Source organism: Heloderma suspectum, chromosome 4 (assembly GCF_057233095.1).
Source record: "Heloderma suspectum isolate Gila_16-S chromosome 4, 16-S_ref, whole genome shotgun sequence".
Classification (NCBI taxonomy): domain Eukaryota; kingdom Metazoa; phylum Chordata; class Lepidosauria; order Squamata; family Helodermatidae; genus Heloderma; species Heloderma suspectum.
In genome coordinates this window covers 80,034,975-80,058,074 of record NC_139461.1, presented here as the reverse complement: position 1 = coordinate 80,058,074, position 23,100 = coordinate 80,034,975, and the positions used below count along the sequence as shown (strand labels likewise).

General features: G+C 40.9%; 1 protein-coding gene across 5 annotated transcripts in view; it reads right to left on the bottom strand.

Moving 5' to 3' along the window:
* The window catches only part of ROCK1 (Rho associated coiled-coil containing protein kinase 1), a 129,154-nt gene that overhangs the window by 39,814 nt on the left and 66,240 nt on the right, over positions 1 to 23,100 (bottom strand). For all 5 annotated transcript variants that reach the window (XM_084849731.1, XM_084849733.1, XM_084849732.1 and 2 more), the window contains exons 9-19: positions 21,150 to 21,241; positions 16,846 to 17,005; positions 14,524 to 14,590; positions 13,382 to 13,470; positions 8,833 to 8,881; positions 6,837 to 6,972; positions 6,550 to 6,641; positions 6,190 to 6,436; positions 2,795 to 2,901; positions 1,783 to 1,933; positions 173 to 333 (exon numbers count right to left, since the gene is read on the bottom strand). In XM_084849731.1, the coding sequence (XP_084705857.1) occupies positions 173 to 333; positions 1,783 to 1,933; positions 2,795 to 2,901; positions 6,190 to 6,436; positions 6,550 to 6,641; positions 6,837 to 6,972; positions 8,833 to 8,881; positions 13,382 to 13,470; positions 14,524 to 14,590; positions 16,846 to 17,005; positions 21,150 to 21,241 (1,351 nt within the window). The remainder of the gene's footprint in view (positions 1 to 172; positions 334 to 1,782; positions 1,934 to 2,794; positions 2,902 to 6,189; positions 6,437 to 6,549; positions 6,642 to 6,836; positions 6,973 to 8,832; positions 8,882 to 13,381; positions 13,471 to 14,523; positions 14,591 to 16,845; positions 17,006 to 21,149; positions 21,242 to 23,100) is intronic.

Here is a 23,100-nt window from a genome sequence, read left to right as displayed (position 1 = left end):
CATTTTAGATTGCCATACATTTTTGTGAAATTAATTTAGAACCATGAAATCTGATTTGCGGCTACACTCAAAAGGACAGAGTTTTTTTAAAGTTTCATTTAATTTTTCTTAAGTACCTTAAATTTATGCTCACTTTGGTATAGAAAGTAACAAACCATGCACTTTTTATTACCTCATCTTCTAATCTCTCTTTCTGCTCGTTAAGGTGCTCCAGCTTCTGCTGAGATTGCTTCAGGTCAAAGTCTAGCATGGAACATTGTTTTTCAATCTGAACTATTCGATTTTCTGCCTTTTCTCTTGCTGCTCGCTCTTCTTTCACCTTTTTTTCAATTTCTAAAGGATCAAAGATAAGCACATCTTGATACAAATTTAAATAGAAGTTTTTAATGTAGGCTTCTCTGCATACTGAATTGTCAGTGTTTCCAGGTTTTCAGCAGGACTTGACCGGATATCCTACAGTGTCTCTACATTTTGGCTAAGTAGCTAGAATGACCTAGTGATGGAGCTTTCCTGGGCCTGTTAATCTTTATCACCACCTCTTCACTGCGTTGGCACCCAAAATTCTTTGCAAATCAGTGAGGAAAACCAATAGACTCATTTCAAAGACTCAGGAAACAGTGGCTGAGTTTGGATGATCACTGGGGGAAACAATGCAGTGTCAGTTGTTTCTCTCATACCTGCCAGTCGCATGACCAGGATTATCCTAATTACATAAGAAGAGCCATGCTAGATCAGACCAAGGATCCATCTGGTCCAGCATTCTGTTCACACAGCGGCCAACCAGCTGTCAACCAGGAAACCACAAGCAGGACACGAGTGCAACTTGGTAGTTTAACTATATGCTGCGTGAAGAAGTATTTATTTTTATCTGTCCTGAATCTCCCACCAATCAGCTTCGTGGTATGACCTTGGGTTCTAGTATTATGTAAGAGGGAGAAAAAAAGTCTCCCTATCCACATCCTCCACACCACGCACAATTTTGTACACCTCTATCATGTCTTCCCTTACCCTCCTTTTTTCCAAGCTAAACAATCACAGCTCTTGTAACCTTCCCTCATAGGGGAGATGCTCCAGCCCCTTGATCATTTTAGTTGCCCCTTTCTGCACTTTTAGTGCAGCATCCTGTTTCCCACAGTGACTAACCCGATGCCTCTAGGAAGCCTACAAGCAGGATATGATGGAAATATCCCTCTTCCACTATTGTTCCCCAGCAACTGGTATTCAGAGGCATGCTGTCTCCAGTCCAGAAGGTAGCATATAGCCATCATGACTAGTACTTATTGATAGCCTTTTCCTCAATGAATCTGTCTAATCGTCTTTTAAATCCCTCTAAATTGGTGGCTGTCACCACATCCTGTGACTGAATTTCATAGTTTAACTTTCAAAAGCTTCATCATCCACCTCATTCTTAGTATTATTTATCTATTCACAGATGTCTTGTGTAGATAAAAACAGTAAATACTTTGAGGTGAAGCCAACAAAATAATTGTGTCATAATACTGCTAGATAGACATTTTCCCATTACAGAACTGTACGTTAAACATTATACTATGACAGCTTCCATAAGAAGTTTTGTTTTGCATCAGATGGAGGAAACACATATTTGAAGGCTCAAAGGTCTAACTCTTGCCTGTCTCCTACTGACTTCAAATAACAATTTAGCAGGCTTTCCTGCCTTAGGAAGGAAATGGTAGATTAACCAATTGTTATCCAAAGGAAAAATATGAACAAACATTAACAGTATTTTAACCTGGTACATCATTCAAAACTGTAAGAACTTACCACACATTGCAACTGACTTGGCCTCTTCAATTGATTGATGCTTGTCAGTTAATCGAGCTTTATTTATGTTATGTTCATTTACTTCTTGCTCTAAACGCTGTTGTAACATTTTGAGTTTGTAGTTTAGATCTATTTCTAAATTATTTTTTTCCTGAAAAATATTTTTATAAATCTAAATCAGATCGAGAACACCATACCATACTAAATCTGACAAATGTTCAGATTTCATGACACTCTTAAATGGCTTTTTCTCTTTCCTCTAAATCTTATTTTATTTACTGCATTTTATTTACTGCATATTTAATGGTTTATGGTATATAGCTTACCACAATAATGATCTATTACACTGTGTAAGAGTGATCGTGAAGAGTAAAGTAAAACAGACACACTTCCAGTATACATAACTTGTAAATATTTATGATTAAAGACTGGGCTTCACAGCTTTGCCTCGTACAAATTTCCTGACTTGAGGAGGGTGTGTGTGTTAAATTACAAGTTCCCTGTCTTCCCAACATCCAACTAACAAAACAATAGATGTTGAACTTCTTAGGGTAACAACTTGTCTTTTTGCTTAAAATATTTGGTGTAAAAGTACATGCATTGGTAGCATCATCAAAATAAAAACAACAAATTCATTACAATTATTGCTGTATTTGTAACAGCTTGATCCACAACCATATGAAATAAAAAATACTTTATATAGGCAACTGAACTAAATCAGTTTAAATTCAAACACAGTGACTTAGCTCACCATAATTTAGGATGGGTGAGGAGCACAGCCTTTCAGTTGTTACCATTGTTAGACACTTGGGAGTCAGAAAGTCTTGCCAACCTACTGCAAATCACCCAGAGATCTATCAATAGATCCTGATCTACCTTCTGCCCACTCCTGATTTTAAATGTTATGCAATCATCCTGTCACTTTCACATGCTGATACACACCCATAATATTCAAGAAGTAAAGATTTATGCCTAACACACGCAATAATTTATGCCTCATTATTTACGTTACCCTTTCAGAATGATTAAGCATGTCCTGGGCCTGTTTTCTTTCTTCTTCCACTCTTTCAAGATTGTTCTTTATACCTTTGATTTCTTCTTGTAAAGATGTAATCCGAGCTACATTAACAATTACATAATTTTATCTGCTACTGTACTTGCACACACAATCATAAATATTATTTACCTACATAAAATTTCCATCATACAATCAAGGTCATTCATTTAAAAAGACATAATGTTTAAAACATTAGTGTTATGCTATTAACCTTCACTAAAATTTAGTATTTAAAGAAAATGAAATTAGTACATATATATTGGACCAATATAAAAATGAAGCCAATATTAGATGTGACATAATTTTATGCAAGAATGGCCAGCTGAACATTCTGCAGTCAAAATGGCAAATACAGATTATGCATGTTCTATTACAATTTTTAAAAATAGTATTTATTATTATGAAGAATTCTTGGACACATCAAAAGGAGAAAATTGTGTTCCTACATTGTGTTCCCTAAAAGGTATCCTAAGAGCTATTTATTTCACCAAATATTTCTCATACCAACATACATGCACAGAAGCAGGCATTCTTAGTTGGATAAGGAAGTGCAAAAGTCCACAAATTTCCTCTCTCCAATCCAGATGCAGAGATGCACATACAAAACCCTCTTTTAAAAGCAGTAATTTCACCTATCAGTGGTTTGGAAGGGGTACTAGGAGGACTGGATCTATTCTCACTCCTTACTGAACAGCTGATAGATATCACTGCAGCTTTTTGGAGATAGTTCTGTGTATGCTGCCTTTCTTGCTGCATGCATTCTGTTAGATCAGAGCTTTAGTTCCCTACAGAAATATTTCAGTACTGTTTTGAAATAGCTATTTCTATAAGATAAATAGAAGCAAGAATGATTTAAGGGGGGGTCAGGAGGAGTTCCAATCTACAGCTGCACTGTGTGTACAAATGACATAATGTGTAAAAATGACATTGGGCAAAATAATTTAGGGCACAATCCTAAGGGGATAGGCAGCTGCCTCTGAACTTGGAGGCAACCGCCTATCGAATGCAGGGCAGGAGAAGCGTGGACGGGATCATTCCCTCCATGCTTCTTTTGCCCTGCATTTGTGGCTAGACAGACGATTTCGGCTGTCTAGCTGTGGGAAGGCAGAGCGGGAGAGGAGGCTGTTGTATGACACATACGATGTGTCGAACCGGCATTTCTGCCTTCCTCGCCCCAGAACACCCCGTTTTGGCCGCTCCACACTCCTCTTCTGAGCGTGGAGTGCAGGGGCTGTTCCGCGCTGCCTGCAAGGCGGCATGGAAGGGAGGAAAGGTAATTTGTCAGGGAACGGACCTCGGGGCACAGGCTCCAAGGTCGGTTCCTGGAAAACCACATATCCTATGGCCATCTAGCTACTGACTAGCGGCCATAGGATTGTTCCCTTAGTTATATTAAGATTATATCTTTACCACTTAATTCAGCAATGTTTCAGAATAAGGAATATTTGCAAAAGTGAGCAAGAGAAACACCATCCTAGGCTAAACTTTCCACTAAAGTGAGCAGAGCTTTCCTAAAATAAGCATAAAATGCTTGAGTCTCCCCCTGGATTTAATAATTCTCAATTCAGCGGAGGGAATAATCTGTGCTCTTTTGGACTGGAAGGCTTCTTACTATTATTTTTCTCCCTGAAAAGCAAGAAAACTTAAAGCCCTGTGAGACATTTATTCTGTACTTGAATTATCAAGGTAACCAGTCTGGGGCTTGCTCATACCTTTACAAAACCCAGGGGAAAGATCATCATCTAAACTGGTGCAATACCTATACAGGGGATCTCTCTACCATGCAGCATGCCTTCCATCCCCAAAATGCATAAAGGGTCTGTGGGTGTGTCTTGGGGGAGTAGTACATCATGGGTCTTGGTGTCCATTGAAATAAGATGAGTCAGAAACCATTAGACAGCACAATTAAGTATTTTTATTCTGGTGCTTTCTGTCATCCCTGGCACTAGACAGGCATGACGAAACACATTCTAAACGCTAGTATCAATATCTCATTTTCTTTCTCCCTTCCTTCCTTTCCTCTCAGGCTAGATCCCTGTCAGTGTCTGGTGCTAGGGAAGGCTAAAGCCACTATTCCACCTCAAGGCAGGGAGTTTCCATCACCTCTCCAAAGTCCTGTGGGCCCAGAAGACCTGCAGCAGGGCTCAGTGTGAGGTGGAAAGCTCTCTCTGGGAGATAGGAGGCAGGTGAAGAACTATCTTCCTCTCCCTTCCTTCTCTTGAGCTACCACCTCCACCCCAACCCCAGCTTTCTGCAGGATACTCTTCTAACCCCTCCCTGTCCCAGTGCTGCTGCTAAGATCCTCCAGCTGCTTTCTGCATTTCCAGGTCAGCCTAAAGCCTGTCAGTGTTTAGTGGTTCTGGGTGCTGCAGGTTATAGCAAAGTTGGCAGAACTCCATGGCGGCATGGTTCCAAGGAGCAGGTGCTTTGTTGGCAGTTCTATTGCTTTGTGCATTCTGAAAAGGACTAACCAGTGTGCAAGGGCCAAATGAGGCAGGATTCTCTTGTCCTTTTGTGCACATGGAAGCCTCCATATTTTCAAACATAGAGCCCAGGAACTAGACTCATCTATCTATAGTACGAACAAAGGAAAGAAATTCTTGAACAATTTCTTCTTCCATGGTATATGTTCTGCTCAAGGTGGCAGGACAAAACAATATTTTATTCAATAGAACTAATAGCTACCTCAAATGTTCAACATACATGCAGCATTCAATGTTTAAATTAAAGTAATATATTTCAGTCAACAGTATTACAGAAGATACTTCACAGGTATGGAAATTATAACATATAGGGCAGTATCCAATGCTGCTGGTCCACTTACACTACTGATGTACCACTAGCATAAATGACTTATAATGGTATGCTAATAGCATAAGCTGGTGTGACAGGTATCCCTGGAAAACCTGTCACACCAGCTTACGCTATTGGCATACCATATGCTAATGGTATGTTAATAGCATACGGGAACCAGCGGTGTTGGATACTTCCCAATATCTAGATTTTTAATGTAATCCCTTTATATCATCTGCAATACTGTTCAAAGCATTAAAAAACCCAATTTCAAGGGAGCTTTACAGATCAGCATAATATACTTCACATATTTACAGGAACAATAGAAATGGTGTGCATTGGAGGTTTGTGTGTAAGGAAAGAATATGCAACTGCAATACCTTTCTTGGATGTCAGATACCATGCAAAAGGCTCAGGAGTAGCAAGTTAAAAGAAGCCCTAAAACTAGCTGTAAGTTACACATTTTCAAGGTTTCTATCATGATATTTTGAAGCTACATAATCAGAATGATTGTAAGTGTAAATATTTTTTAAATTACACTGGTATAGAATTATTACCTTGTAGCTCTCCAATAATTTCTGATCCGTGACTCCTATCCCTTCGTTCTACTTCCAGTGCTGCTTGCAGTTGGTAATAATCCTTTTCCACTTGTAATTTTGTGCTCTCTAGGATTCTGCATCTCTCTTGCAACTCCCTATTTAGGGATTCGAACTGACTTACTGACTTGCTCATTTCTGTGTGACTCTTTCTCAACCGTGCTGCAGTATCCGACTCTGTCCTCAGTAAATCATTGGCCTCTTCAAGCTGTTGAGAAGGAAGGAGTAAGGCAAAAGTAACAGGGGACAGGATACAATGAGTATGCCTAAGTGGATACATTTGGTGGGGAAAACTGAATGTAGGTACAGAAAATAACTTACTTGCTTTTGCAACTGTGCTATTTTTTCATTAGTAATATGTGAATGCTGACTAATTTTTTTTAAGTCTTCCAACTGGTCTTTTAATGTTGATACTACAAACAAAGAAAAACATGAAATGTGAATATACATGTCTCCTGAAGATATATTTTATAGTATTTCTACACAGCTAGAAAAAACAAGCAACTATACTGAGGCTTAGTCAAACACAGGTATGGTCATAACTCTGAAAAATGCTATGGTTTTCATACAGTTCAAAAAGTAACCTATAAAAGGGAAATACAGCTTACCTTCATTTTCTACATTCCGCCGTTTCTCATTCTCCTGTTCAACTTTTCTTTGATATTCACTTATTTTGTGTTGCAGAAGCTTATTCTCCTTCTCAACCTGAGTAAATGTTGATTCCAAGTTTTTCCTCTGATTACCCTGTAAGTTGTACATAGCCACTCAGTTACATGTTTTAAAAATACTGAGGTCAACTGACATGAAGAATCTGTATAATACGATAGTTATACGATCACTAGACAAGACATTTTAATATGCCTGGGGAGAATGCATCTGGGGTATGTGTGGAGGAGATAATGTCCTTCGATTACATCATTATTACAACTGAGAGGCCCTCGTTGGCTCTCTCTCTCTCTTCACAATCTCCCTGCTGAGTGGTGTAGCACTCAGGAAAAGCTGACCAGCTGTTGTAGAGAGATGAGGTGACTAAAGCCTGGCAAAATAAACTAACCAGCCCCATCAGGGTGCAAGCATCTCCCCCAAAAGAGAAGAAGCCTTCAACCAGAGGAGGGTTGGGAAGGGAACCTTGTTTCCAAGAGCCTGCACAGAAGTTCTGGAAAGCCAGACATCTGGACACAAGAGGGTTCCTCTTATCCTTTATGCATTCTGATCTTTCCCTTTCCAGGTGTCTTCCCTGCAGAAAAGGCAGTCAGGAAGAAATAAACTGGTTAGATGATCATCTTATTCATGGGGCGTGTGTGTGTGTGTTGGTATAGCTCTGTGGTGTGAGTGGGTATCTTGCGTGTGTGTTTCTCTAAATATCACCTTAACTTCTGTGAAATGAAGTTGTTTTTCATGGGGGCAAATATGTAATTTGGCATTTGGGCTCAGACCCCACGTCTGCCTTGTTACTTAGGTTCTTGTGCAAGTTGCTTTTCTTTTAGCCTTACCCATTTGCCATCTGGGAAATTGGTGTTTCGTGACTGGCCATGCCCACCATGACAGCCATTCTGGGAAGCCCCCACAATGGTAGCCGTTTCTTGAGAGAGTACATTACACTCTCTCAAAATTCCAAATGTCCCATTGGACCCAAAAGATTGGGGACTCTTGGACTAGATGGATTTGTTTTCTAATTCAGCAAGGCTTTTCTGTTCCTTTCCATCCCATGATCTTTCACCCAAAGGAATCCCCCATTTTCACCCTTTAGCATTCAGTTTTCCTTAAGTAAGAATTGAGTTACATGATAAGCAAGATAATTTTATAGAACTGATCCTAGACTGTATCACATCACATTGCTTTTGGGGAATTCAAAGAGTAGAAAGCGTCCTGCATGTAGCAAGCTAGCATATCTGAAAGAAATGTTCTACACAAGTTGTCTTATTGAAATATATAAAAATGTATAAAGAGCATCAAAAAATCCAGCTCCCCCACAGTATGAAGTGACACAATCTTAGAAGAACTCTTGGGCTGCATTTGGACATAATGCTAAACCCTATTTTACTGTGAGATGAACAAGCCTAATCTACCCTATCACATATTCCTCTGCCCCTCTCCTTCTCCAACGTGGACACAAGGAGGAGTTCAGAAATTTTCAGTTCTGTCTTTGTTAACCATAGCTTCCTATGTCATTTCAAACCCAACCATCTGTGGTTAACCATAACTATGGTTCATTTGAAACAAGCCAACTTCAAACCATGGTTTATAAAGCTGTCTTGTTTCAACAAACCATAATTAAGATTAACCACAATTTTGGGTTCAGAGGAATCCTGAACTGCAATTAATGCAGCCACACCACAGCATGCTAGCCCAGCTGGAACATGTGAGCCCAGGAGAAGGCTAGACTTATTCTTATAACACTCAACTATGGTCTAGTGTTACATCTGAACGCAGCCTATGTGATTTTGCTGAATAGGTATATCAGTCTCCTTTGTAACCCTATTTTCTTAAATTCTTCTTATAAAATGAGCAACATACCAGCAAGTTCTCATCCACTCCTACTCAGTTCAGTGTCAAAATCATATAATAACAGTCACTGAAAAATCAAAATAACCACCCACTTACCTCTTCATCTAATTCTTTCATGATCTTGTCTAGTTTAATGTTTGATGTTCTACAAAAAAAAAAAAAGATGTTAAAACTGTTATTTTTTGTTTTGGGGTTAATATTTTTCATCTGTGCTCAAACAATATAGCCAAAGCCTCAAGTACATGGCTAAGACATAAAGAGCTACAGCACCTGGTCACCCTGTTCTCAAAACGCCCACTTTAACTCAACTGTACTGCAGCAACAAACATCAACAACACTGTGTAATCCAGAACCAAAACCCTGTGGCAGTAGCAGCACAGAACAAGCCACTGCAATCCTGTGCACTCCGCATCATATTTTGCCATGTGTCTTTTGATATGTTTAAGAACTGACTCCATGAGGTCTTGAAGAGGAGCAGCAAGCTTTCCTCATACATGCTGCCAGAGTACATCTTGGAATCCCAGTGACATGTTTGTATTTTTAAAAATATGCTCAGAGCCAGAATCCTCTGACAAATCAGATTAAGTAGGCAGCATCATGCCCAACTGGTGGTTATGGAAAACATCTCCCTTTCTAGCATTTTGTAATGCTATATTTGAAGGTGTCAGTAAGAAATCTGAATTTTTTTATAGGGCTCGTATTATATGGTCTAGCCAAGAGCCTAAGCAGAATTTGACAAGGAGTAGGGTGAGCTCTCCTCTTCATGGACCACTGCCTTGTTGTGGCGAAGGGGCTTGCATAGCTCAGTGAAGCCATAAGGTATGCCATGCAGGGCCACCCAAGACGGACAGGTCATGGCAGAGAGTTCTGACAAAATGTGGTCCACTGGAGAAGGAAATGGCAACCCAATCCTGTATTCTTGCCAAGAAAACCCCATGGAACGTATCACAAGGCTAAAAGAGATGACGCCGGAAGATGAGCCCCTCAGGTTGGAAGGTGTCCAATATACTACTGGGGAAGAGCAGAGGGAATTTCCAAGTAGCGCCAGAAAGAGTGAAGCGGCTGGGCCAAACCCGAAAGGACACTCAGCTGTGGATGTGTCTGGTGGTGAAAAGAAAGTCCGATGCTGTAAAGAACAATATTGTTTAGGAACCTGGAATGTAAGATCAATGAATCAAGGCAAGCTGGAGGTGGTCAAACATGAGATGGCAAGATTGAACATCGACGTCTTGGGAATCAGCAAACTAAAATGGACAAGCAGGGGCGAATTTAATTCAGGTGACCATTATATCTACTACTGTGGGCAAGAATCCCTTAGAAGAAATGGAGTAGCATTCATAGTCAATAAAAGCGTGGGAAAAGCAGTACTGGGGTACAATCTCAAAAACGATAGAATGATCTCAGTACAAACCCAAGGTAAACCATTCAACATCACAGTAATTCAAGTCTATGCCCTAAGCACTGAGGCCGAAGTTGAGGTTGATCGGTTCTATGAAGACCTACAACACCTTCCAGAATTAACACCAAAAAAAAGATGTCCTTTTCATCATAGGGGATTGGAATGCTAAAGTAGGAAGTCAAGAAATCACCGGGATAACAGGCAAGCATGGCCTTGGTGTACAAAATGAAGCAGGACAAAGGCTAACAGAGTTTTGCCAAAAGAACACGTTGATCATAGCAAACACTCTTTTCCAACAGCACAAGAGGCAACTCTACACATGGACATCACCAGATGGTCAATATCGAAATCAGACTGATTATGTCCTTTGCAGCCAAAGATGGAGAACCTCAATACAGTCAGTAAAAACAAGACCTGGAGCTGACTGTGGCTCAGATCATGAGCTTCTTGTGGCAAAATTTCAGCTGAAATTGAAGAACGTAGGGAAAACCACTAAACCATTCAGGTATGACCTCAATCATATCCCTTATGAATATACAGTGGAGGTGAGGAATAGATTTAAGGGATTAGACCTGACAGACAGAGTGCCTGAGGAACTATGGACGGAGGTCAGTAACACTGTTCAGGAGGCAGCAACTCAATCCATCCCCAAGAGAAAGAAATGCAGGAAAGCAAAGTGGCTGTCTGTTGAGGCTTTAGAAGTAGCTGAGGAAAGAAGGGAAGCGAAAAGCAAGGGAGAAAGGGGAAGATATACCCAACTGAATGCAGAGTTACAGAGAATAGCAAGGAGAGACAAGAAGGCCTTCTTAAATGAACAATGCAAAGAAATTGAAATAGAATGGGAAAGACTAGAGATCTCTTCAAGAAAATCGGAGATCTCAAGGGAACATGTTTTGTGCAAAGACGGGCATGATGAAGGACAAAGAAGGCAGGGACCTCACAGAAGCAGAGGAGATTAAGAAGAGGTGGAAGGAGTACACAGAAGAACTATACAGGAAAGATCTGAATGTCCCTGATAGCCATGATAGCGCGGTCACTGAACTTGAGCCAGACATCCTAGAGTGTGAAGTCAAGTGGGCCTTAGGAAGCATTACTAACAACAAAGCTAGCGGAGATGACAGTATTCCAGCTGAGCTATTTAAAATCCTAAAAGATGATGCTGTTCAAGTGCTGCACTCAATATGACAACAAATTTGGAACACTCAACAGTGGCCACAAGACTGGAAAAGGTCAGTTTACATTCCACTTCCAAAGAAGGGCAATGCCAAAGAGTGTTCAAACTATCATACAATTGTGCTCATTTCACATGCCAGCAAGGTTATACTCAAAATCCTACAAGCTAGGCTTCAGCAGTATGCGAACCGAGAACTATCGGAAGTACAAGCTGGGTCTCGAAGAGGCAGAGGAACTAGAGATCAAATCGCCAACATTTGCTGGATCATGGAGAACGCAAGAGAATTCCAGAAAAACGTCTATTTCTGCTTCACTGACTACACTAAAGCCTTTGATTGTGTGGATCACAACAAACTGTGGCAAATTCTTAAAGAGATGGGAATACCAGACCACCTTACCTGTCTCCTGAGAAACCTGTACGAGGGACAAGGAGCAACAGTAAGAACCAGTCATGGAACAACCGATTGGTTCAAAATTGGGAAAGGAGTATGACAAGGCTACATATTGTCACCCTGCTTATTTAACTTATATGCAGAGTACATCATGAGAAATCCCGGGTTGGATGAATTAAGGTCGGAATGGATCGCAGGTCGGAATTAAGATTGCTGGGAGAATTATCAACAACCTCAGATACGCAGATGATACCACCCTAATGGCAGAAAGTGAAGAGGATCTAAAGAGCCTCTTGTTGAGGTTGAAAGTGGAGAGTGCAAAAGCTGGTTAGAAACTCAACATTAAAAAAAACGAAGATCATGGCATCTGGCCCCATCACTTCCCAGCATATTACTTCCTGGAGGAAAGCTATGGCAAACCTAGACAGCAGAGTAAGAAGCAGAGATATCACCTTGCCGACAAAGGTCCGTATAATCAAAGCTATGGTTTTCCCAGTAGTAATGTATGGCTGTGAGAGCTGGACTATAAGGAAGGCTGAGCGCCGAAGAATTGATGCTTTCGAGCTGTGGTGCTGGAGAAGACTCTTACGATTCCCCTGGACTGCAAGGAGGTCAAAGCAGTCCATCCTAAAGGAAATCAACCCTGACTGCTCATTGGAAGGACAGATACTGAAGCTGAAGCTCAAATATTTTGGCCACCTAATGCAAAGAGAAAACTCCCTGGAAAAGACCCTGATGCTGGGAAAGATTGAAGGCAAAAGAAGAAGGGGTCGGCAGAGGATGAGATGGCTGGATAGCATCACTGATGCAATGAATATGAACTTGAGCACACTCCGGGAGAGAGTGGAGGACAGGAAGGCCTGGCATGCTATGGTCCATGGGATCACAAAGAGTCAGACACGACTTAACGACTGAACAAGGGTGAGCTCTAATGGGGAATGGAGATTGATCCAAGTGGCAGAAAATGGCAGATTCTAAAGGAATCTCTCTCTAGCATATTATAAAGGATCTAATCACAATCCTTAATTATCCCATTCTTCGCTCCAAAGATACCCAATGCCTCTGCAAAATTCCATAAGTGCCCTTTGTCTCTCTCTTCATAATGGCAGCAGACAAACCCATCTGTGCTGCTACCACCAACTCCTCATAGTATTACTTTCCGAAGTGTTGCTCTTAAACAGCCCCTAGTTCAATGCCCAATTCTTGTGAGGGAAGGGAGAAAAATATTTGGGGCAGAATCCAACGATGACCGCCCACACGTGGCCAGCCCTGTCAATTCTGTTCTACAAGTGGTGCCCGCAATTATGGAACAGAGATTTAGCACTTCCAGGGGCAACCCACAACAAGTGGAAACGCTGGCTTCTGGAATAGAGGCCAGCGGAGCTTGTATACAGGAGCTCTGCTGATCTGCCCCATTCCGGAAATGAGTGCTTTCATTCATTTCAGAGCTCGTCCCCGGAAGTGTTAAATCTCTTTTGCCCAAGTGGTGGATGCCAGTTGTGCAATCGAATTGGTGGGTCTGGCCGCACGGGAAACAAAAATGGCAGCGGGTGGGGGCACACACAGATGGGTAGCATTGGATACTGCCATCTGTTCCCTAATGTTAACACCATCATTACCTCTCAATATAAAATTTACACAACTGAGGTTTTTGAAATTCTGAGAACATGAAATCTGTCACCTGAATTTTTGTTCCATTTCATCTTTCAGTTGCATTTCATTTTGTAGCTGTTCTTCAAGCTGATAGATAGTTTTTTGCAAAGATTCCAGCTTCAAATATAAAAGACAGAATGAACAGAAAAGCAAGGCTTTACATGAACCTCAAATAACGGCTAAATGATATATAATCTACTTTAGAGCAGCAATGTAAAATTGTTTTAAATCGTTTTCCATATCTTTGCAAATGCACTTATATTAAAAACTAGGACATCAAATTTCAGCTGGCAGATTAATTAACACTTAAATTGATTAATCAATATGTGCATATTTTAATCAGTGGTACCACCAGTTAAGAACAAATTCACTTAATTTTTCAGACAATTTTGGTTCAGTTGTGTAATAGGTAATGAGGCAAATACATTAAAGATGTTTTATCCTCAAAATTAGTGCAAATTCTTGTTACCATACTCATCCTTCAATATTTTGAAAATAAATCTATATAGATGTGACAGTAATTTAAATTTATTTAAAATTAATCAATTAAAATGCAAAGGATTAATCAACAAAGAAAACCTTTAGAGTGTTGGTCTGAATCCTAGGGACTGCAGCATTGCTCATAAAATCCTTCTGAGATCACAGACAGTGCTCTGACCTCGGAAGTGCAGGTCGGAGATCTGCCCCCCTCTCATGCCCCCTCACAGCCACTGCAGAAAGAACCACGCCAGCTACTTCTCCAAGTTTTTATTTTATTATTAAATTTAATTATTAAATAAGTTCAGAAACTCAACCTCAGAGAGGGGAAAAGGGGGCATTCCAGTGGGCAGGGGGGGAAGGAGACCGGAGATGCCAGGATACGAGTTATCCCATGTCTCTTCCAGGCTCCTTCCCTCCCCATTAGAAGTGCCTTTGCTAGACAGGGTAAAGAGCCTGTCTACCAAAATCTGCACGGCAGGAGGATGGGGAGGCAAAGATTGCCTCTGCCACTCCTCCCACCATGCACTGGATCATCGGACACCTTCAAATTTGGGGGTTTCTGATCACCAAGGGCGCAATTGATAGGATTGCGCCCTTAATCAGCTAACATCATTATTTGACTGATGTCTGTTTAGAAAAAAACTGATAACAAAAAAGTTTTGTTTTTGTTTTTTTAAAGATGAGACATACCAAACTTTTATCTACATTGGTGCTTGCCCTGTTGTCATTAGAATTTGCTGTACAGCTGGATAAATACCTGTAAACACAATTTTAACATTTTTTAAAAGATGTAAACAAAAGAAGCCCAAACATTTACTCTCAAAAGCATGAAAAACTAAATGCACATTCCATATAAAAATGATTTTGACTATGTTTTCAAAGCCAAAGGAACGTGCACTACATCGAGTTTTAGACAGAAAAAATATATGCCTCTTATCTACGACAATGAAAAATGTTGCTCTACCTTGTAATGTTATTAAGACAAATCACAAGTTAATACTATGTTTTATTTTTCAACCATCATTAATTCACAATAGTTTCCAGAACAGGTATGCGTGTTTCTGGTCCTACTTGAAGCTGGATTTATAGAGGAGTAAATGACAACATAGGAAAAGAACTAAGAGCAGACTATGGGTCAGACCAAAGCGCCACTTTGGCTATAATCCTATATACACTTACTTGGGAATAAGTCCTATTGAACTCAAGGTTGCTTACTCCTTGTTTCCACAGCAGCCAACCAGATGAATCTGGGAAGTCCACAACAATGGCATGAAGGCAATACCCATTTCCATTGTTATTCTCTAGTAACTGGTATTCAGTGTCATACTAGTTCAATAATAGCCGTTTATACATTTTTTATAGTGTATAAAATCCTGTCCCCTTCCAAAACCTGCTCCGCCAACCTGCACCCTTCCAGAAACAAGCATTTCCATTCATTTGGGGGCTTGCTTCCGGAGCCAGTAAATCATCGCTCCGCAAGTGGTAGGGGCCACTTGCGGACCAGAAGCAGTGAAGCTGGCCATGTATTGCTCGGAATTGGCAGCCAGCTCTTCTAATGAATGGGCAGCGTTGGATCCTACCCATTGTATTCTTTTATAAACCTCTTTCATTCTCCCCTTTAGTCACCATTTTTCCTAAACTAAAAAGCTGCAAATATTTTAGCTTTTCCTCATACAGAAGGTGCTCCAGCCCCCTGATCATTTTGGCTGCATATTTCTGCACCCCAGTTACATAAAACTTGAATGTCCACATCAGATACAATGCTAATGCTTCAGGACTTGCTATGTGCAATTTTAAGAGCCTATTTTCATATTCTGAGACATTGCCTTTAACTAAAACATGAGTGCATATCTGAGAAATAAGCAAAAACACACACCCTTTTTAGACAGCTTTCCTTTAAATCTCATATATAATTTTGCTTTAAAACATGTATTTTGAGTGTGCAGAGTTCTATATCTAGTCAAAAAATCCTGGCTCATTAGAAGGTTTAACAAGTTCCTTCTGTCAGTTGAGTAATTTACTGTTCCAAGTACTATGGCTGGGCAGTTCCTCAAAATCATGTAATTGGCTATATAATGGTGAAATGTTATTTACACTAATACTTGTTTCTGAACCTGGGGAGATGTATCGCTGTCATATTTTGAAAGCCCTCAGGTGTTTAAAGGTTTTTTTTAATGTATTCTGAGATGTTCCAGGATCCTAATAGGCATCAACAAACTAAGTGTTAATTTAGTTTGCAAATAATTCAGTGGATTGTCCATTTGCTTGAGCTTTCCTTGTCTGCTCACCAGGAACTATTGCTATTTACCACAGCTAATAAACAGGCAAGACAGTTTAATGAACAAAACTAGGCAGAATAATTTGACTCTAACAGTGTAATTCCTAAACATATCTATTCAGAAGTAAGCCCAACTGAGTTCAAAGGGACTTGCTTCCAGGCAAGTGTATATAAGATTGCATCCTAAAGATGGTAGTCACAGGAAGACCCTAACTATATGCCTTACCGCTGCTGTGCTCCCACTGTTTCTGTTGCATCAGCAGGACCCAGTGCTAGTGCTTCGTAAAGTAAACGCAGTATCAGTAGAAATGCTCGTTTCTGGAATGCGTCAGGTCAGCGAAGCTCCCTTCTGCAAACTCTGCTGACCTACCCTGTTCCAGAAATGAGCATTTTGCTTCAGGACCTGCTAGATTCCTGTTGTGCTAGCGGTGGGTCTCACTACCGGGGCAATGTTGGATACTGCCCACTGTAAAAGAAAAGGGATGCATGAGGAATCAAAATGAAAGACTTCTAAAACCCACATAAAGAGATGTGCAAAATGGCTGACCATGCTGTAAGTTAAAAACTGTTGTGATATGTTTCAATTTGGAGGATATTGCAAAGCATTTTCTTGAAATATTCAAACTAAATCAAAACTAAGCCAGATTTGTGACATTCCTCTTAAATCCTGTTAGTTTTATCTCACTGCTCTTTTTTACAGGCTGGTATTTTTACTAGTAAATGTATATACTTACTGGTGGTTACTGTAGTAAGTAAATCCTACAAAAGGTAGCTGGTTGCCAACAAATGCTTTTGGTATAGGGAATGTTTCTTCTTCTCCTTTATCTTCCTCCAAATCATCAAAGTTACTAGTGTCAATATCACTACTTAAATCAGGCACAACAGGTGCTACAGCTACCAATAAAACAAACACGAATTACTAAAATGTTTATTAAAATGTGTCTATTAAAAATGTTATATTTGTGAAGAAGCAAGGTCCTGAAAAATGGATAGGGACATCACAAGGTCACATGACAAGAGGTAACTTTTTTCTACATTATGCAGTACATGCAAGAGATAAAACACTCTATTAAACATTTAAAGATTCATAATGTAACAGTTATAATATTAAGGAGAACATTCCAAAAGGACATTTTTGCTTTCTAAAAGAATACAGTTTTATACCTCTTTAAATTTGAGAAAATTTTAATATTTATTTATTTATTTATTTATTATTAAATTTATTAATCGCCCATCTGGCTGGTCACCCAGCCACTCTGGGCGATGTACAACATACAATAAAACAGTTTAAAACAATACAATTCTACAATAAAAACATTTTCTAAAATACCCTAACCCACCCCAAATGCCTGCCTGAACAACCACGTTTTTAATGCACGACGGAAGCTCATTAAAGAGGGTGCATGGACGGAGTTCCCTAGGGAGGGAGTTCCACAGAGTGGGGGCCACCACAGAAAAGGCCCTCTCCCTCGTCCCCACCAGTCTAGCTGTCCTGGCTGATAGGACAGAGAGAAGGCCATCTGAGGCTGATCTTGTTAATGAAATGGCTTATCAATAGTATCTGACACCAGGGAAGATTTAAAAAGAGATATATAAGCAAAAGGTAAATGTTGGTTCTATCTACAAAACAAAGGCCATTTTGTCCATATGTGGTAGCTATGTGAAACAGCAAGAAGGTTTTGAAGAATTGTTATTAAACCTATCTATTGCTCCCTTGATGATTAGAAGCCCCTGAACTCAAAGGGTTCCAATCATCCAATGCAGGGAGGGAGGAGCAGCAGAGGTGATCTTTATCTCCCCATCCTCCCACCCTACATATTTCGCTAGACGTGCTTTTTAGCCCATCTAGCAATAGCTATTTAGCTCATTTAGCAATGCCACCTCTGAAGGAGAGGAAAGGAGGCTGGCAGAGGCTGAGGATAATTCATATCCTGGCCTCTCTGGTCTCCTCCACTCCCTGTCCACTGGAACGCCCCCTTTCCTCCTACTCCGAGGTCACTTTCCCGATCTCGGAAGGCGGCAGACACAGGTTTTTTTGCACTAGCTGCAAGGGGTCGGGGGAGGAGGGCTGGATCTCCAACTCCCCCTTCCGATGTTGGAGCACTGTTTCTGACCTCAGAGGGGGGAATCCCCAGTAACCTATGGCCCCTCAGACAATGTCTAGGGGCCACAGGATTGCTCCCTATATGAGACACTGAAATTAAAATGAGAACCAGATCTGAAATTATGATTCTTCTATTTTGTCAAATATATCAGACATCTGAATATTCAAATACCAATCATGTACCTAATAACTGCAGCTAGGGTTACATCTGCAAAACTGTGGAAATCCAATAATAGACGAAGCCCCTCCACCACCACCACCACCAGAATGGCTAAAAAGGGTATTGGAATTATTAATATTAGTTAGCAGCATATCAGAAAGAAGACAGGAAATATAAACAATTTAGTGCAGTGCCCTATGATACCCTGATTAGCAAACTAGCCCAAAGTGGGCTACATGAAACAACTATTAGGTGGATCCACAACTGGCTACAGAATTGGACTCAAAGAGTGCTTATCAATGGGATCCTCTCAAACTGGGGAGAGGTAACGAGTGGGGTATCGCAGGGCTCAGTCCTGGGCCTAGTGCTCTTCAACATTTTTATTAATGAATTGGATGACGAGGTGCAGGGAATGCTAATCAAATTTGCAGATGACACAAAATTGAGTGGGATAGCTAATACCCTGGAAGACAGAAACAAAATTCAAAGTGATCTGGATAGGCTGGAGTGCTGGGCAGAAAACAACAGAATGACATTTAATAGGGATAAATGCCAAGTTCTGCACCTAGGAAAAAGAAACCAAATGCACAGTTACAAGATGGGGAATGCGTGGCTCAACAACACCACAAGCGAGAAAGATCTTGGAATTGTTGTAGATCACAAGCTGAATATGAGCCAACAATGTGATGTGGCTGCAAAAAAGGCAAATGCTATTTTGGGCTGCATTAATAGACGTATAGCTTCCAAATCCAGGAAGTACTAGTTCCCCTCTACTCAGCACTGGTTAGGCCTCATCTGGAATACTGTGTCCAGTTCTTGGAACCACACTTTAAGAAGGATGCAGACAGAGGAGGGCAACAAAGATGATCAGGGGACTGGAAACAAAGCCCTATCAGAAGAGACTGAAAGAACTGGGCATGTTTAGCCTTGAGAAGAGAAGACTGAGTGGAGATATGATAGCACTCTTCAAGTACTTGAAAGGTTGTCACTGAGAGGAAGGCCAGGATCTCTTCTCGATCATGCCAGAGTGCAGGACCCAGAATAATGGGCGCAAGTTACAGGAAGCCAGATTCCGGCTGAACATCAGGAAAAACTTCCTGACTGTTTGAGCAAAACGACAATGCAACCAATTAGCTAGGGAGGTGGCGGGCTCTCCCACACTGGAGGCATTCAAGATGAGGCTGGACAGCCATCTGTCAGGGATGCTTTGACTTGGATTCCTGCACTAAGCAGGGGGTTGAACTCGATAGTCTCTTAGGCCCCTTCCAACCCTACTCTTCTATGATTCTACCTATCTGTCAGGGTTCCCCTGTTGCCTACTGAATACTCCAATAGCCAAATCAATACTCAGACAAAAGGGCTGCTTTCCAAGGCTTTAATTCCATTTGCCCTAATGAGGCATACAGATGCTAATTGCTAGAGACTCAGGGAACTACAAAGGAACAGCCATCTAGGGGTTCAAAGGGAAAGTACGTCAGTTGATCTCCGTTTGGGAAAAGGGCGGCAATTCTCCGAACTTAAGGGGTGGGAGGGGCAGATCTCCCTCTCTCCCGTGATGCTTCTGGGCACAGCGGTTGACGTCGAGCCAATTGGGCTGAACAATGAAGCTCGGCCCCTGCGATCTCTCGCTTGTGCCTGCGTCTGCGCCTTGCGTCTAAAAGTTCAGGCTGTCCTTCCCTTTCCACGCCTTGTTTGCTGTCACTCCCAGGGATGTGAGAAAGGGGGGGCTTCCCCTCCAGCTGCATCTCTGAAGTCTGAGAAAGTTCCTCCCCCACAAGTTGCCTCTCTTCCTCAGAATCAGAGCTGCTTTGGGTATGGTCTCAGATACAACCCTGATGCTATCTCACCCAGCTATTAATGATAATTATTTAAACTTTTAAAATCTAGTTTGAAAGTACTTTTAAACACATTATCATAAATCATATATTAAAGGTCTAATCTAAATTTTGTAACAATGGGCTGTATCTTATACTGCTGCTGTGCTACCACTGTTTCTGTGGTGCCAGCGGGATCCATCGCGAGTGCTACAGGAACGTAGTGATTCCTAAAGCAACTCTGGAAATGAGAGGAAATACTTGTGTCCAAACAGGACAGGTCAACGCAGCTCCCTTCTGCGAGCTCCTCTGACCTGCCCTGTTCTGAAAACAAGTGTTTCTGCTTGTTTCTGTTTGCTTAAGGATCCGCTAGCTTGCTGTTGGATTAGTGGTGGGTTCCGCTACTGTGCAGGCTGTGTTGGATACTGCCCAATATATATTATAATTAGAAGTAAGGCACTATGATTAATGTTTGTAAGTAGCTTTCAGTGTTTATATTTGGGGTGTGTGTGCGTGTGTTTCTGTACTTTATATTTTGGAAGAAGGACGGAATGACTAATTCTGCATGCCCAAGGCAGCTTTGGGCTTGTGTTTCTCCAACAGCGGTGCTCCATACTCAGAAAACTGCAGGGGCATTCAAGAACAACTTGTGATATGGCACAGGGGGTCTACTGTAAATGTAAAAGATCCCATTGGGAGTGCCCAAGCTTTCAGGTGCACCTAAGCAAGTTCTTTGTATCCTAGCCAATATAAATATGCAAGGGCGCACTTTAAAAAAAAACCTTTTCTTTGTTTTTCTTTTTAAATGTTTTCAGTTGTATAGAAAACCACCTCCTTCTAATGTATAGAATGAAAGTTTTGTGCATCAAATATTTTGCACGCATTTACACGTAATACTTTACAAGTAAATACCTGACATGCAAAAAAGATAAAAGTGCCATTTTTCAGAAAGGTACTTACTATCTCTAAGATTTTCCCAAGACCACTGGTCATTTTTGAAGAATGGGTGTCGCTTGATTTCTTCCACACCATTTCGGCCTAATCTAACTTCCCTGTAAAAATAAATTATTTTTGAAAGATATATATGCAAAGTCTGGAGGTCAAACTGTATGTGGCACACAAATATGTATCACGCTAGATCAATGGTCTTTTTTAAAATGGAAACTCAAAAGGGGGATATTGCAAGTAGTGAAGTGACAGGAAAGGAAAAAAATGCTTAACACTTCTATTATCAAATGCTTAACACTTCTATCAACACTTCTATACTCCAAATCTGGGGTGGGGGAGCAGCTTCCCTTCTCTGTATTTCAAATGCAAGTTTGCTCTCACAAACATTTGCTTGGAACACCAGGGAAAAGAGAAAATATTAAACATCCCCCTCCACAACCTCTCCGCTTTACCCCCTCCTGAGGGGTTCATTCATTCGAATTTTAAAAGGGCTGTCAAGCTATCATTACATGTGTCTGCATTAATTTGACTGCTCATGTCAGAGCTCTGAAAACATTTTTCAAATCTTCCACAAAACCAAGAAAAACTCTGCTGCACTGTCTCCGCCCTCCAATAAAGAGCACTATTGAGTATTGGATCCAAAGACCATGAGCAGAAAAAGTTAACTCATTACCACTGTTTCATAAACTGTTGTAAAAGTGCTAGCAAAAGTCTTCTTGGAACAAAGTATGTGGAGTTATGTCAAAGTTATGTCAAATCTATAATGCAACAATGTATCCATCCTTATATGGTGTTAATGAGGTTCCCCATTACAGTGTAAGTCTCGAGTTCAAACACTTCCCAATTGGAAAGTACTTCGAGAATGCATGTACCCTAGCTACTGGATCTTATTTTGCAATGGGGAACTACATACATTCCAACCATTAGTGTGCAAAGGCCAGCCCATGTTAGGGCTTTTGAACTATAAACAGTTTCAAGACAAGGAATCCAGAAAAAAAAAATAGAGATTGATCTTGTGCAAACAGTTGCAGAAGCTCTTGCACAACTGTTAGTCAATCTCTGGATTTTAGTTCACTTTTCTCACGCGATACTTTTCAATAAATCAGAAACCGCCATTCCATGAGCAGAAGAGGTATGTTTGAATCTAAGTCTATGAAATTTCAGTTTGAAGAACAGTACATAAAGCTACTTTGGAAGATGAAACAAATATCAAGCCTATTTATGGCAGGTGTGGGGAACTGTTCTGGCCCAAGGGATTGGACTGCCTCCTGGAATGCCCCAGTGGGTGGGCCCCTCCCTCCTGAAATCCTCCTACCCCTTTCCCAAAAGCCCCCACCCCATGTCATTGGATTTCTTTCTCTATGCAGAGAGAGGAATGAAGCAAACAGTCCGCTCCTCTCTTTGCGTGGAGAAAGAGACTGTCTTTCTCCGCTCAGTGATAAGGGACAGGTCCCTTCTTCTGTGCATGGAGAAGAATGGAGTGACTGCTCTGTATTCAAGAGGTTGTATTAATACCACCAATATTGTAATTAGTTTGCAAAGATCTTTAAATCGTACCTTTACATTTTGCATTCCATAAATTAAGACACTTAAGAACATAAGAAGTGCTGGGCAAACATCCCTGGGGTAAGCATTCCACAAATGGGGTGCCACCACTGAAAAATCCCTCTGTCTTGTAGCCACCCACCTCATTTGGTGGAGGCACCTCGACGAGGGCCTCAGACTTTGATCTTAATGTCCAGGTAGGCAAATACCTTCAGGTAACCTAGCCCCAAGCCATTTAGGGCTTTAAAGGTTAAAACAGAACTTTGAATTGGGCCTGGAAATGGACTAGCAGCCAATGCAGATGAAGTACTGTCATAAAATGATCAAATCAGCCAGTCCCAGTTAGCAGTCTACCCACCCTATTTTGAACTAAAAAGTTTCTGGACAGTTTTCAAAGGCGGCCTCACATATAATGTGT